This window comes from Ahaetulla prasina, chromosome 7, assembly GCF_028640845.1.
Source record: "Ahaetulla prasina isolate Xishuangbanna chromosome 7, ASM2864084v1, whole genome shotgun sequence".
Lineage (NCBI taxonomy): Eukaryota > Metazoa > Chordata > Lepidosauria > Squamata > Colubridae > Ahaetulla > Ahaetulla prasina.
Genome location: NC_080545.1, coordinates 53,826,411 through 53,841,449, shown reverse-complemented (window position 1 = coordinate 53,841,449; position 15,039 = coordinate 53,826,411). Strand labels below are relative to the sequence as shown.

The 15,039-nt window shown below is 41.7% G+C and overlaps 1 protein-coding gene across 1 annotated transcript in view; it reads left to right on the top strand.

The window, feature by feature from the left end:
* PAWR (pro-apoptotic WT1 regulator) overlaps positions 1 to 15,039 on the top strand; it is a 59,514-nt gene that overhangs the window by 28,787 nt on the left and 15,688 nt on the right. The window contains exon 3 of the mRNA XM_058190688.1: positions 14,424 to 14,552. Coding sequence (XP_058046671.1) covers positions 14,424 to 14,552 — 129 coding nt within the window. The remainder of the gene's footprint in view (positions 1 to 14,423; positions 14,553 to 15,039) is intronic.

The following is a 15,039-nucleotide window of genomic DNA, read 5'->3' as shown; positions in this document are numbered from 1 at the left end:
CAGCTCACGGCGGAAGGTCTGAAGGTCGGGAAGTTGATGGAGTCCCGGGGGGAGTTTGTTCCAGAGGGTAGGAGCCCCCACAGAAAAGGCCCTTCCCCTGAGGGTCGCCAGCCGGCATTGCTTGGCCGACGGTAACCTGAGGAGTCCCTCCCTGTGAGAGCGCACGGGACGGTGGGAGGCAAACGGCGGCAGAAGGCGGTCCTGTTTGCTCCCAAATGCATTGGGGAATGCCACGATTGCCATTGTAAGTCAATGTGGTCATGTGATATTTTGCTTTATGACTCCATCAACGTAATAATGGCAATTCGGTCCTAATTGTGGGTTCAAGTCAAGGATTTAAATATTAGTGTTGAGTCTGGCCTTTCTTGTCTAGCAGTATGTAAGATGAACGACACTTTCTGGTTTTGTTAACATGCTAAATTATACTTAATCTAAAGTGGAAGGAGACTTCCATTTTTCTTCCTGCTTCTCCTAGCAAGATAGAACTTGCAAATCTAGGGAGATTTTAGGTTAATTTCAATTATAACTAACCTCAGATAATAATGTTTTGCCAAATTCTTTCAATTAAATTTTAATCCATTTGTCACTGGTAGTGCAGTAAAGAAATACAAAGCAATAAACCTGTACTTGGTGCTGGAGATTATTAATGAGAGGCCTTTTGAAGCTTCTCCCAGTAAAATGGGGAAGGAAAACCTGTTTGTTGATTGCCTCTTTGCTTAAACTTCCCGTACATTACTTTATATACAACTTTCACAATCTTATCCAGTAAATGGAACAGGCTTTTTTGATAGTATATTGGAAAGTGTAGCAGATTCCCACCCTATCCAACTGACATAAACTATTGCCAGATTAAAGATTCTTCCAGCAGCAGAGGGTCAGCCTAAATAAGGCACTTTCAAGCAAGCATATAAATATATAAAACAATAACAATAAGACCTGTTTCCAAAACCTCTGTCTTTTATCTCTTCCTTCTCTTATTGGTTTGAATTACATGGCTATCCTAAAATAGTCTCATGCTAAAAGGCAGCTGGATTATGTATATTAAAACTAGTTTTAGCATTCTAAATGGTCATTTCTAATTCCTTGAAAATGCCCTTAACACTTAGAAATGTTACATTTAAAAGATTGTGTGTTCTCTTTCATACACTTAATATGTATAGCTATACATACAGAAATGTAAGATTGGTGCTTATGTAAATCCATTTATGTACTGTTTTTGCCATGATAACATTTAAGTATAGCAAAACCTTTGCTCTTCTTTGTCACATAGAAATGAAAAATGACAGAATTTTTCAAACTATGACATGAAAAATATATTTTTAAAAAATTACAACATGTATAGCTTTCATGTATTCCAGTTGAAGGTGTTGCAAAGGTTAATAACTGGGTTGCAACATCTATTGTAGGAAAATATTTTTTTTTAGCTTAGTCAGTGTTAGCTTCCATTTAAGGAAGAATGTCTGTTAAGACCAATGGTATTTACTAACTCTGCCTGTGAAAACATTCCTTTTCACCCTCAGATGCTGGTTCAGCTGTCTTTCTTCTAAGAGAAATTATTTCAGTATATTCCGTACAGTTGAAAAATTTAAACACACGTTTTAGTACTCTGGACAGAAAAAATTGATTGCACTTACTATTATGGAATATGTGATGGTGCTGTTGTATTTTTAATTATGGCAGTGCTTTTGTAGTGACGGTTCTAAAACCGTTTTGTATTAACTATGTTTATTTGCAGAGGTGTGGGTGCTGTAAAGTAGTATTGAACCTTGGACTCAATAGTTAAAATTCATACTATTTTGTCTGCAGTATATAGAAACAGAGTTAATCCCTTGAAATTTATCTATATTATACCAGAGACCAGGTAGCAACAACTTGCTAACTTTATCTTTGTTCAGAAATTAAGCTGGGTTAGGCCAGGTTAGTGCTTGAATGAGAAACCTACAGAAAATAACAAGGCTATAAGCTTGAAACCTTTTAAGACTGGAAAGTGGGGGAGGAAGAAATTAATAGAAAACGGTTTCAGTATTGCTGCTACCAAAAAAAAACCAAACCTATATTTTTGTGTCCATGAAGACAGCAGATACTGGATTTGTCTTATCTTTTAATATACAGACAGCAATGTAAATGATAATCTTTTAGTAAGCTACGTTAAGCCTCAAATTCTTTTATCCTGGAGATCAGCCAGAAATATATCCTAAAAAATATGTAGGAAAGGAAAATGAAAAGTAACTGATTAAAAAGCAATAGCAGGAAATTTGATTCTGTATGCTCTTTGGTATCATAATTTTGCTAATGTTTTCTATCAGATGTCATCAGTTTGATTCAAACCAGAAATGTATGCTAGAACATTTATTACAGTCAAGAAACCCAGTATAAAGCCAAAAATGTAACTTTGACTACTTAGTTTTGTTTGGAGAAACAGCAGCTGAAAAATCTGTACATGTGGAATAAAAACAAGTTGAATCAATTTCATCTTTTCATAATTCTTTAATATAAACAAAAATTCACAGGAATACCTGTTAGTAATAGCTCTTAGCAAAAGTAAGCAATTGGAAATAATTTGACACATTTGAGAAGAGCTTGTTGATCAAAACCAGTTTAGGAATGAGTTTATCATGGGAATCAGCACTGTAGCTGCAACAATCCTGGATGAATCTGAATTTTTAAAATCAGTTTAACAGTTTTAAATCAGTTAAACTGTTTAAAATGATTAAAATCTTGAAGGGTATGTGTTCTTTCATGAAATCTTGTAAAGCTTCAGTTATGTTTTTACTTTAATGTTTATTTCTTACAGCATGTCCAATACTGTGCAACCCATTTCCTAAAAAAGATTTCTGACTTCTAGATTAGTTTCCCTCAAGTAAGCTGTCATACATGCTTCTGTTTGCTGATGTGGAAACAAAGTACAGGACTTGAAGACACCACAATATTAGGGAAACAAAACTGACCCTGTTATACCTAGCTTTCTCTTTTTCTCTCTCACCTTTCCTACCTGTCAAATTGGAAAATACAGTATATAAAGTTCTTGGAAGTATCTTTTTTTTAAAAGAAAAACAAAGCAACTTGTGCTTTTCAAAATATCTACAAGTAAAGAAAAATTTTGTATGCTCATAGTTATAATTTCTTCATGCTTTGAACTCTGGCTTTTAATTTAAATGTTTAATTCACATCCTTTATTCAATGTGATTAGAGTAACATGCCTAGATCTTAACCATGGTCTAATGCAGGGGTCTGCAACCTTAAACAAAAGAGCCAGAGAAAAGAAAACACCGGGAGCCACAAAACCTGGGTGTGTGTGGCCAACTTGATGTCACTCACTCCCACCCAGTCACATGACCCCCACCCAGTCACATGACCCCCACCCAACCACACCTCCCCAGGTTTTGTGGCTCCTGATATTTCCTTTTCTCTGGAAAATGGGTTTCTCTCTCTCTCTGTCTCTCTCTCCCTCTTTCTTTCTCATCTCTCTCTCTCATCTCTCTCCCTCATCTCTGTCTCTGTCTCTCTCTCTCTTTTTTGTGTGTGTTCCCCCTTGAACCATTTCCAAAAACAGGTGAGGGTTGGGTTTTTTTTTTTCTGATGTTGTTCTTCTTTGGGTACTTTTAAACATATCATTTAAATCAAGAATCATTTCAGGTTCCCAGATAAATGAAGCTCTTTCATCCCCCCTGCTGTGGCTTTCTGCCAGCTGAACCCACCGCTGGTCCCGCCCCTCACCCACTCCCCTCCCAGTCACTCCTTGCCTACAAAGGTAAGGGAGACGGCAGCGGATGGAGACTTGCTCCATATTCCAGAGCGGGAGTGATGTGCCCCTGTATTTGTCTCTTCTTCCTACCCTTGTTGACACTGCATGCACTTCAGTCGCTCAGGGAGACGCACGACTTTCTCTCTGCCCGAGACACTGGCTTAGCCCAGCTACAGCTGATGCTCTGCGTCGTAAGGGACTCCAGGAAGAGGAAGGGACGCCGTCTCTCCCATTGTGAAGCATGCTAAATTTAAGTCTGGGCAAGGCGCTGTAAGAGCAGCGAGCAGGCCATGGAGGCGGCGAGAGCAGTGGTGTCAGCCGCAACTGGGGCGAACCAGTGTCTTGGGTAGGAAAGTCGCGTGTCTCCCCGAGCGACCAAGGTGCGTGAAGCACCCACAAGGTCCGGAAGAAGAGGCACATACAGCGTCACTTTGTTCCCACTCTGGAATATGGAGCAAGTCTCCATCCGCCTCCATCCCTTACCGTTTCAGGTGAGGAGTGACTGGGAGAGGAGGGCAAGGGGCCAGCCAGTGGTAGGATCATCCAACAGGGAGCCACAATAGATGGTCCAAAGAGCCACATGAATGATGTATGACTTCTGTTATTGTAAATCATTGTTTACATTCTATCTGGATGAATCAATTTTGATTTGTTGACAGATTATGATGTAATATATCCTGTCTCTGAATAGGTATCCACCTGGAGAGTTAGTGCAGTGCACAGAGTATTACTGGGCAAACTTACTTAGATGCATCCTTGACTATCTGCCACTGCATTCTAAATTAACTGGAATTTCTAGATGGTCTTCGGCAGCATTGTAATAGTCCAGTCAAGAAATGACTAAAGCATGAATGAGTGTTGATTTCTGGACCAGGAATGAGCACAATCTGTACACTAGATGGAGTTGTACAAAATACTTGCTGGCCACATCTGCCACAGGCTTTTTTAGTGAGGAGCCTCAAATCCAAGAGGAGTCACAGATAATTGATGGACTCAATTGGATTCCAGAGGAAACTTCAAGTTTTCTCTGAGGATCTAGAGGATAATTTGGCTGGAGGGTTGGCTGCAATCTGGAATTGGCATGTGACAGAAGTCTTGGACTACATTGCTACCTGTGTACTGATTTGGGGCACACATAGCATACAGTTAATCCTCATACAGTAACCACAGTTGGGATTGGCAATTCCATCAGTAAATGATGCGGTTGCTAAACAAAACATTACATGATTCCAATGGACTTATGATGTCACTTCTTATTTGGTCATTAGGTGAGCTAACATGGATCATTAAGCAAAACATCACATGATCATGAATTTTTTGCCACCTTCTCCATAAATTCTGCTTGTTCAAAATTGGTTGTGAAGTGTAAAAATGATGATTGGATGACCACTAGATGTTGCAACAGTTGCAAATACTTCACTGTTGTGAAGCACCCTAATATTGATCATTTAATTACAAGGGGGCTGTGATGGTCATAAGTGCGAGGACTGGCTATAAAGTTATTTTTCCACACCATTGTAACTTTAACAGTTGCTAAACAAGGCACTTATTAAGCAAAGTCGACCTGTATGAATTCTTGTATTTAAAATTGCATTTATTTCTTCTCTGGGATAAGGCAGTTTAGTGATCATCCGGTATTGATTAAACATGACAGTCTCTTATTCATATATTTCTAATTTAGATCTGTCTTTTATCTTAGCCAAATGTTATTTGCTTCTTTCTCAAGATAATTAGCTAATTTCAGAAGTTTATGTATATGGCCATCTTCTTTCTACGTATGAAAACAAATCATGCACTGCAAAGACCGTTTGGTGGTGGGAGAAACTTCAAATGTAATTTACCAGATTCCCTGCACAGAGTGTCCCTGCCACTATGTGGGACAGATGGGGAGGAGACTAACCACCAGATTGCGGGAGCATGAGTGAGTAGTTAGGTGAGACCTGAATTCATTGGTACCTCACATTGCAATGAATAAGGCCATACATTCAATTTTGCAGCTGCCTTGATTATTGGCCAAGCAGGGACAAAAATAGCCAGGGAAATGATTGAAGCCTGGAAAACCCTGAGGGTCTGGCTCACGGCACGGCAGAGGAACTAGCCGCAGCCTGGGAACGGGCTGCGGCTGCGGCTTTAGACCGTGTCGTGCCTCTGCGGCCTCTGACCCGGTGCAGATCCCGACCGGCGCCTTGGTTCTCTGAGGAGCTGAGGGGGATGAAACGCCGGAGAAGACGCCTAGAGAGTTCTTGGAGGTCCAGCCGTTCAGAGGCTGATCGGACACTAGTTAGATCCTATACTAGGACCTACCTAGTGGCACTGAGGGAAGCGAGGCGTTGCTACGCCTCCTCCCTCATTGCGTCGGCAGATAACCGCCCAGCTGCCCTGTTTCGGGTGACCCGCTCCCTCCTTCACCAGGGGGAGCGGGATGACCCGTTGCAGGGACGTGCTGAGGAGTTTAACGGTTATCTATACGATAAAATCGTTCAGCTTCGGGACGGTCTGGACCAAAATTGTGGCGATTCGGACGGGGCGTCTGAGGGCGGTCTTGGTGATATTGTCTGGGATGAGTTTGACCCTGTGGCTCCCGAGGACATGGACAGGTTGCTGGGTAGATTGAATGCCACCACGTGTTTACTGGACCCGTGCCCCTCCTGGCTGGTGCTGGCCACTCAGGAGGTGACACGAGGCTGGCTCCAGGCGATTACGAGCGCTTCATTGTTGGAGGGAGTCTTTCCGGCCGCCTTGAAAGAGGCGGTGGTGAGGCCCCTCCTCAAGAAGCCTTCCCTGGACCCGGCTGTTTTAGGTAATTATCGTCGGTCTCCAACCCGCTCATGCGAAGGTTGTAGATATGGTGGCATATCAGTTTCCCCTGCACCTGGAGGAAACTGTCTATCTGGACCCGTTCCAGTCCGGCTTCGACCCGGTTACAGCACTGAGGCGGCTTTGGTCGCGTTGGTGGATGATCTGGCTGGAGGGTTGGCTGCAATCTGGAATTGGCATGTGACAGAAGTCTTGGACTACATTGCTACCTGTGTACTGATTTGGGGCACACATAGCATACAGTTAATCCTCATACAGTAACCACAGTTGGGATTGGCAATTCCATCAGTAAATGATGCGGTTGCTAAACAAAACATTACATGATTCCAATGGACTTATGATGTCACTTCTTATTTGGTCATTAGGTGAGCTAACATGGATCATTAAGCAAAACATCACATGATCATGAATTTTTTGCCACCTTCTCCATAAATTCTGCTTGTTCAAAATTGGTTGTGAAGTGTAAAAATGATGATTGGATGACCACTAGATGTTGCAACAGTTGCAAATACTTCACTGTTGTGAAGCACCCTAATATTGATCATTTAATTACAAGGGGGCTGTGATGGTCATAAGTGCGAGGACTGGCTATAAAGTTATTTTTCCACACCATTGTAACTTTAACAGTTGCTAAACAAGGCACTTATTAAGCAAAGTCGACCTGTATGAATTCTTGTATTTAAAATTGCATTTATTTCTTCTCTGGGATAAGGCAGTTTAGTGATCATCTGGTATTGATTAAACATGACAGTCTCTTATTCATATATTTCTAATTTAGATCTGTCTTTTATCTTAGCCAAATGTTATTTGCATCTTTCTCAAGATAATTAGCTAATTTCAGAAGTTTATGTATATGGCCATCTTCTTTCTACGATGAAAACAAATCATGCACTGCAAAGACCGTTTGGTGGTGGAGAAACTTCAAATGTAATTTACAGATTCCCTGCACAGAGTGTCCCTGCCACTATGTGGGACAGATGGGGAGGAGACTAACCACCAGATTGCGGGAGCATGAGTGAGTAGTTAGGTGAGACCTGAATTCATTGGTACCTCACATTGCAATGAATAAGGCCATACATTCAATTTTGCAGCTGCCTTGATTATTGGCCAAGCAGGGACAAAAATAGCCAGGGAAATGATTGAAGCCTGGAAAACCCTGAGGGTCTGGCTCACGGCACGGCAGAGGAACTACCCGCACCCGGGGAACGGGCTGCGGCTGCGGCTTTAGACCGTGTCGTGCCTCTGCGGCCTCTGACCCGGTGCAGATCCCGACCGGCGCCTTGGTTCTCTGAGGAGCTGAGGGGGATGAAACGCCGGAGAAGACGCCTAGAGAGTTCTTGGAGGTCCAGCCGTTCAGAGGCTGATCGGACACTAGGTAGATCCTATACTAGACCTACCTAGTGGCACTGAGGAAGCGAGGCGTTGCTCGCCTCCTCCCTCATTGCGCCGGCAGATAACCGCCCAGCTGCCCTGTTTGGTGACCCGCTCCTCCTTCACCAGGGGAGCGGATGACCCGTTGCAGGGACGTGCTGAGGAGTTTAACGGTTATCTATACGATAAAATCGTTCAGCTTCGGGACGGTCTGGACCAAAATTGTGGCGATTCGGACGGGGCGTCTGAGGGCGGTCTTGGTGATATTGTCTGGGATGAGTTTGACCCTGTGGCTCCCGAGGACATGGACAGGTTGCTGGGTAGATTGAATGCCACCACGTGTTTACTGGACCCGTGCCCCTCCTGGCTGGTGCTGGCCACTCAGGAGGTGACACGAGGCTGGCTCCAGGCGATTACGAGCGCTTCATTGTTGGAGGGAGTCTTTCCGGCCGCCTTGAAAGAGGCGGTGGTGAGGCCCCTCCTCAAGAAGCCTTCCCTGGACCCGGCTGTTTTAGGTAATTATCGTCCGGTCTCCAACCCGCTCATGCGAAGGTTGTAGAGAGTATGGTGGCATATCAGTTTCCCCTGCACCTGGAGGAAACTGTCTATCTGGACCCGTTCCAGTCCGGCTTCCGACCCGGTTACAGCACTGAGACGGCTTTGGTCGCGTTGGTGGATGATCTCTGGAGGGCCAGGGATAGGGGTTGTTCCTCTGCCCTGGTCCTATTAGACCTCTCAGCGGCTTTCGATACCATCGACCATGGTATCCTGCTGCGCCGGTTGGAGGGATTGGGAGTGAGAGGCACCGTTTATCGGTGGTTCTCCTCCTATCTCTCCGACCGGTCGCAGACGGTGTTGACGGGGGGGCAGAGGTCGACCCCGCGGCGCCTCACTTGTGGGGTGCCGCAGGGGTCGATTCTCTCGCCCCTTCTGTTCAACATCTATATGAAGCCGCTGGGTGAGATCATCAGTGGCTTCGGTGTGAGGTACCAGCTGTACGCTGATGACACCCAGCTGTACTTTTCACACGGGCCACCCCAATGAAGCTATCGAAGTGCTGTCCCGGTGTTTGGAAGCCGTACGGGTCTGGATGGGGAGAAACAGGCTCAAGCTCAATCCCTCCAAGACAGAGTGGCTGTGGATGCCGGCATCCCGGTACAGTCAGCTGAGTCCACGGCTGACTGTTGGGAGCGAGTCATTGGCCCCGATGGAGAGGGTGCGCAACTTGGGCGTTCTCCTGGATGAACGGCTGTCTTTTGAAGACCATTTGACGGCCGTCTCCAGGAGAGCTTTCCACCAGGTTCGCCTGGTGCGCCAGTTGCGCCCCTTTCTAGACCGGGATGCCTTGTGCACAGTCACTCACGCCCTTGTGATGTCTCATCTGGATTACTGCAATGCTCTCTACATGGGGCTCCCCTTGAAGGGCATCCGGAGGCTTCAGTTAGTCCAGAATGCAGCTGCGCGGGTGATAGAGGGAGCCCCTCGGGGCTCCCGCGTGACACCTATCCTGCGCAGGCTGCACTGGCTACCTGTGGCCTTCCGGGTGCGCTTCAAGGTGTTGGTGAACATCTTTAAAGCGCTCCATGGCATAGGGCCGGGTTACTTACGGGACCGCCTGCTGCTACCGAATACCTCTCACTGACCCGTGCGCTCTCACAGAGAGGGACTCCTCAGGGTGCCGTCGGCGCAACAGTGTCGTCTGGCGATGCCCAGGGGAAGGGCCTTCTCTGTGGGGGCTCCCGCCCTCTGGAACGAACTCCCCCCAGGACTCCGTCAACTTCCGGACCTCCGAATCTTTCGCCGCGAGCTTAAAACTCACTTATTTATCTGCGCTGGACTGGGTTAGTTTTTAAATTTATGGGTTTTTAATGGGTTTTTATCTTAAATTTTAATCTTGGCCAATTTAATAAGTTTTTTAATTGTATTTTAATCGTATTTATATTGTATTATTGTGTATTTTTTATCTGGCTGTGAACCGCCCTGAGTCCTTCGGGAGAAGGGCGGTATAAAAATTTAAATAATAAATAAATAATAAATAAATAAAATAAAACGGGCCCCTTGTCAGTCAATAGGAGTGCTGATTTATCACCAGCCTATCACGTACTTAGGAGCCAAGGGTGCAGCAGAAAGAAATTCCAATTAACAACTTAATAGCCAGCCATCAACACCCCAGTTAACAACTAAACACTACACAAAACTAGGAGCCATATGCGTAGAGCAGCCCAGTGTACATATTATGCAGAGAGAGAAGTTCCCTGATGATGGGTTCTAGCACGAGCCCAAAAACTTGGAAGAATAAACCCTTGGTCCTGGTGACTGACTTGGATTGGATGCTGTACTGTTTTAATTACTCCTAGACCTATAATGTTTATATATAATTTTATTAAAACTTGTAATAACTAGTACAGAGAAATATGTAAAGAGTAATATAGAATAAGGAAGACCAGGATTGGAAAATCAGAGACATCTAAAAGTTGAAGAAAGAAAAGGTAAAAGAAAAATAGAAAAGAAAAAAAAGGTATAAGCCCCCATGTCATGATGAACAGGTGTTGTCCAAAGTGATGGCACATATTCCCAATCCCTCAATACTAGCCTTCCTAATTATGGAGTTTAACTTTTTTATTGACCTTTTAAAACCATTAACTTTCTAGGAAAAAATATCTGACTTCCTGCTGCCTTGCCGGTTGAGTTTGCTTGTAGGAAGCTGGCAGAGTATGTTGGAAATCACAATCATGTAACATGGCTTACTGTGATGTTGCTGCAGTGACCACAACTGTGCAAATACTGTTGTGAAGACCCTTGAAATTTCAATTATACAGGAGTAATGGTTATCAGATTTTTTACGCGTTTTTAAAGTTAGGTTTGAGGAATCTTGTTTGAAATGTTTTGCACCATGATGCACCATTTGGGCTAATTGAATATTAGTTAATTACAAACGGTAGAGTTTAGTAATACATAAACAGCATGAACAGTCTAATATGTCTTCTAATATGTGCAGGAGATTCAGAAGACTTAATTTCAAGAAATTATCACTGGTTAAAAAAATGAAAAGAAGTAAATGGTGTGAGAATTAAAAGGGAAGGATTGATTGTGAGTTTTAGTATTTTCAAAGTAAAATAAAATTAATGTCTGCAACTAGCAACTCTTTTCCAATTTAATTAGGGTTAATTAGTTGCTGTCTGAATTGAGTGTATAATTAGTAATAGCATATGTAGAGAACTAAATAAGAATATATGTGCATGTAATTTATTATAATTTTGCTGCTGAATTTGTCATTTTTACGAGTATCAGTGTGTAGTTTTTATTCTGTACATAAGCATTTAGTTCAGATCGTTCTGTTAACAATCTTGATATTCTTGCTGAATTTAAATGAATAGTTTATTCAAGTTCTCTCAAATTGAATAGTATTTTAATAATACAAAATGGAAGGATGAAAATTCTGATACTGACAATTGAAAGGACTTTATTACAGGTAGTCCTTGATTTATAACAGTTCACGTTATAGGCCACACTTGGAATATTGCATCCAGTTTTGGTCGCCACGATGTAAAAAAGATGTTGAGACTCTAGAAAGAGTGCAGAGAAGAGCAACAAAGATGATTAGGGGACTGGAGGCTAAAACATATGAAGAACGGTTGCAGGAACTAGGTATGTCTAGTTTAATAAAAAGAAGGACTAGGGGAGACATGATAGCAGTGTTCCAATATCTCAGGGGTTGCCACAAAGAAGAAGGAGTCAAACTATTCTCCAAAGCACCTGAGGGTAGAACAAGAAGCAATGGGTGGAAACTGATCAAAGAAAGAAGCAACTTAGAACTAAGGAGAAATTTCCTGACAGTTAGAACAATTAATAAGTGGAACGACTTGCCTGCAGAAATTGTGAATGCTCCAACACTGGAAATTTTTAAGAAAATGTTGGATAACCATCTGACTGAGATGGTGTAGGGTTTCCTGCCTGGGCAGGGGGTTGGACTAGAAGGCCTCCAAGGTCCCTTCCAACTCTGTTGTTGTTGTTAACGTAGTGACCATTTGAAGTTACAACGGCACTGAAAAATGTGACATGGCCATTTTTCACACTTATGACCGTTGCAGCATCCTCAATGTCACATGATTTACATTCAGACAATTTAACAACTAATGTTTATGACTGTTGCAGTGTCCTGGGGTCATTTTGCAGTCTTCTGATAAGCAAAGTCAATGGGGAAACCAGTTTCACTAAACAACTGTGTTACTAACTTAACAGTTACAGTGATTCACTTCACAATTGTGTCAAGAAAAGTTGTAAAATGGGACAAAATTCACTTAACAAATTTCTCACTTAGCTACATAAATTTTGGGCTCAATTGTGGTCATATGCCGAGGACTACCTGTATATTCCATTGCTAAAGAAATAATGTGAAACAGAAAACATAAGAGCCTAAATAACTTACATTATGTAGCAGTATTTTGTTCCTTAATTTGTGTATACTTTAAAGCACACAGAAGTATCAGAATTCTAAAATGCTATGACTTGATTTACATGAAATACCCATGTATGTAGCAGACAAGTCACACCATGTCTAATGTTTTTAAATTGTATATTTAATAAAATTTATTTTTTTAAAAAAAGTATCAGAATTCTGAAATGCCATGATTTGGTTTACATGAAATACCCATGTTTCCCATGAGGTTAACAAGCTATGACCAATCTTCTTCGTTGTCTTTTTTTTTTTTTTTACAATTTGGAGGCAGTAAATAGTTCTTTTTTCACTGTTAAATTAACTGCTTCTTGTGATGGGACTTAAGCTATATATAACTATTCTAAAGTTCTCAAATCATAGATTTCTCACCTCTGGACATATTGGTAAACCAAGCAGCCAATCATCTATGGTGGATATTGCTTGTAGCCAGGGGTAAAATGCTCCCGGTTCAGACTGGATCGGCTGATCCGGTAGCGATGGCAGCGGGTGGTTTGGAGAACCGGCAGCAAAAATCCCTGGGCCCCCTGGCCAAGGCCTACCCAATTGCCCGCTTCCCCGCTTCCCCACTTGCTGCTTCTTTTAAAAAATGCTTTAAAAAGGTAAAAAAAAGTTCTGAAAATCCCAGCTGAGCTGCCTGATTATCAGAGCCTTTTTTTTTACTTTTAAAAGCATTTTTTTACAACCTATTCGTGCCACAGCTGATCATCCCCCCTGCGCACTGTTCTACTTACCCCATGCCTCCTTTTGGTGTGCACTCCACATGTGCGCATGTGCCTTGCATTTGGTGCGTGGTGTACGCTGTGCATGCGTGCGCGCATGCACAGCCAGCAAACGGGTAGTAAACCGGTTCAGATTTCACCACTGATTGTAGCTTATAAAGATTAAGTTGTGTCAATTATTCTTTTCTCTTTCATTAGACAGCAGCACATCATTTAGAGATTGATTACTTATAGGTGTTGGTGTTGTATTTCAAGTCTTGGTGTCACTCAGCACCAATTCAAGACATTTTTTGAAATGCACATTACTTACATACCTATAGGCTATTGTTAGAAATGCCAAAATAAAAAAGCCACTTTAAAGAAATCTCAGATAATATTGCACTCAAAAGTCAAGACATACGTATGTGATAGAATGTTTTCCATTTCATCTGTCTTGGCCAAAAAGTTGATTGACAGCTGAAGTTACCTATGGTTATTCCTCCATTAAATCCATGTCACTTTATCTATAGTTGTCAGTTTTGTGACCTTAGCAGCAGGGAGTTAGGAGCAAGTAACATCCAGCGGATCAGCAAGCAAACAGTTCTTACAGTACATTTGCTATTACAGAAATACTGTTTTAAAACCATAGGTCAATTTCAATGCCCTTTTAATGTATTTTTAATACTTGTTATAATTTTATTGGTGCAACATTATGTAAAAACAGTTATACTGGTGCTTTTCATGCATGTTGGACAGAAACATGTGCATGGTATTGTGAAAATGATGGGAGTTGGAATTAGCAACTTATATTTAATAACTCAATAACTTTATGTAATTTTAATAACTTAAATTTAATAAACAATAAAGGTTATCAGTTTAGGAAAGACTACATTGGATGTCTTCACAATCCAATCAGAATACCAGTGTGAAGACTTAATTATTAGTTTGAGATTTTAGCTGTTCCTCTGATCTTTTTGTTTGGATTGGTGTTATGATTTTTAAAATTAACAATTGGAGTTTTAATTAAAAGGTTCTATAATGTCTGCTCTTGAACAATTCCTTTCTTTTAAAACTTACGTTCAGAACTTTTCTTACATTTATCTAGATCACATATCTAGATACATTTTACCTTTGAAGTATTATATTGCATTTAACCAAGCAAATAATTGGCAATCTTTAGACCAATACATTCATTATATGCAGCTTAATGGGGGCAAATGGTTTCTGTTAATACCCAAAAGGCCATATAAATCTTGTAATAGCCAAAGTCTGCTGAATGTGGTACTTCAGATTTAATGTGCAAATTGGAAAATATTAATTTGTTTTATTTTAGAGCTTGGATGAATATGATGATGATGAAGCAGGACAAAAAGAACGTAAAAGAGAAGATGCAATCACACAACAAAATACAATACAAAACGAATCCACTGTTTCAGATCCAAATGCTTCTTATATATTGCAGGTGAGATGTTGTAATACATATGTACAAATAGCTTTAATTTTTATTTTGACAGATTTTAGTGCACTGTTACATTGGTCAGGCATTATTGATTAACATTGAATAATATGATACAGAAATCATAACTTGTCCTCATAACTTTGGCTATTGCCTCTGCCTTCTGGATTATTTTATAGCAACTCTTTGTCTGTAAAAACCCAAACAACCATTTGTGTACTATCGTGAAGGATAAAATAAAACGGATATAGCACTCGATAGTTATAGGATGAATCAGGAGTACCTGGTGCTGGAGAACTCTGGTGCTGGAGAAGACTCCTGCGAGTCCCTTGGACTGCAAGGTGAACAAACAAGTCAGTCCTAGGGGAGATCAACCCTGACTGCTCTTTAGAAGGCCTGATTCTGAAGATGAAACTGAAATACTTTGGCCACCTAATGAGAAAGAAGGACTCACTGGAAGAAGAGCCTAATGCTGGGAAAGATTGAGGGCAAA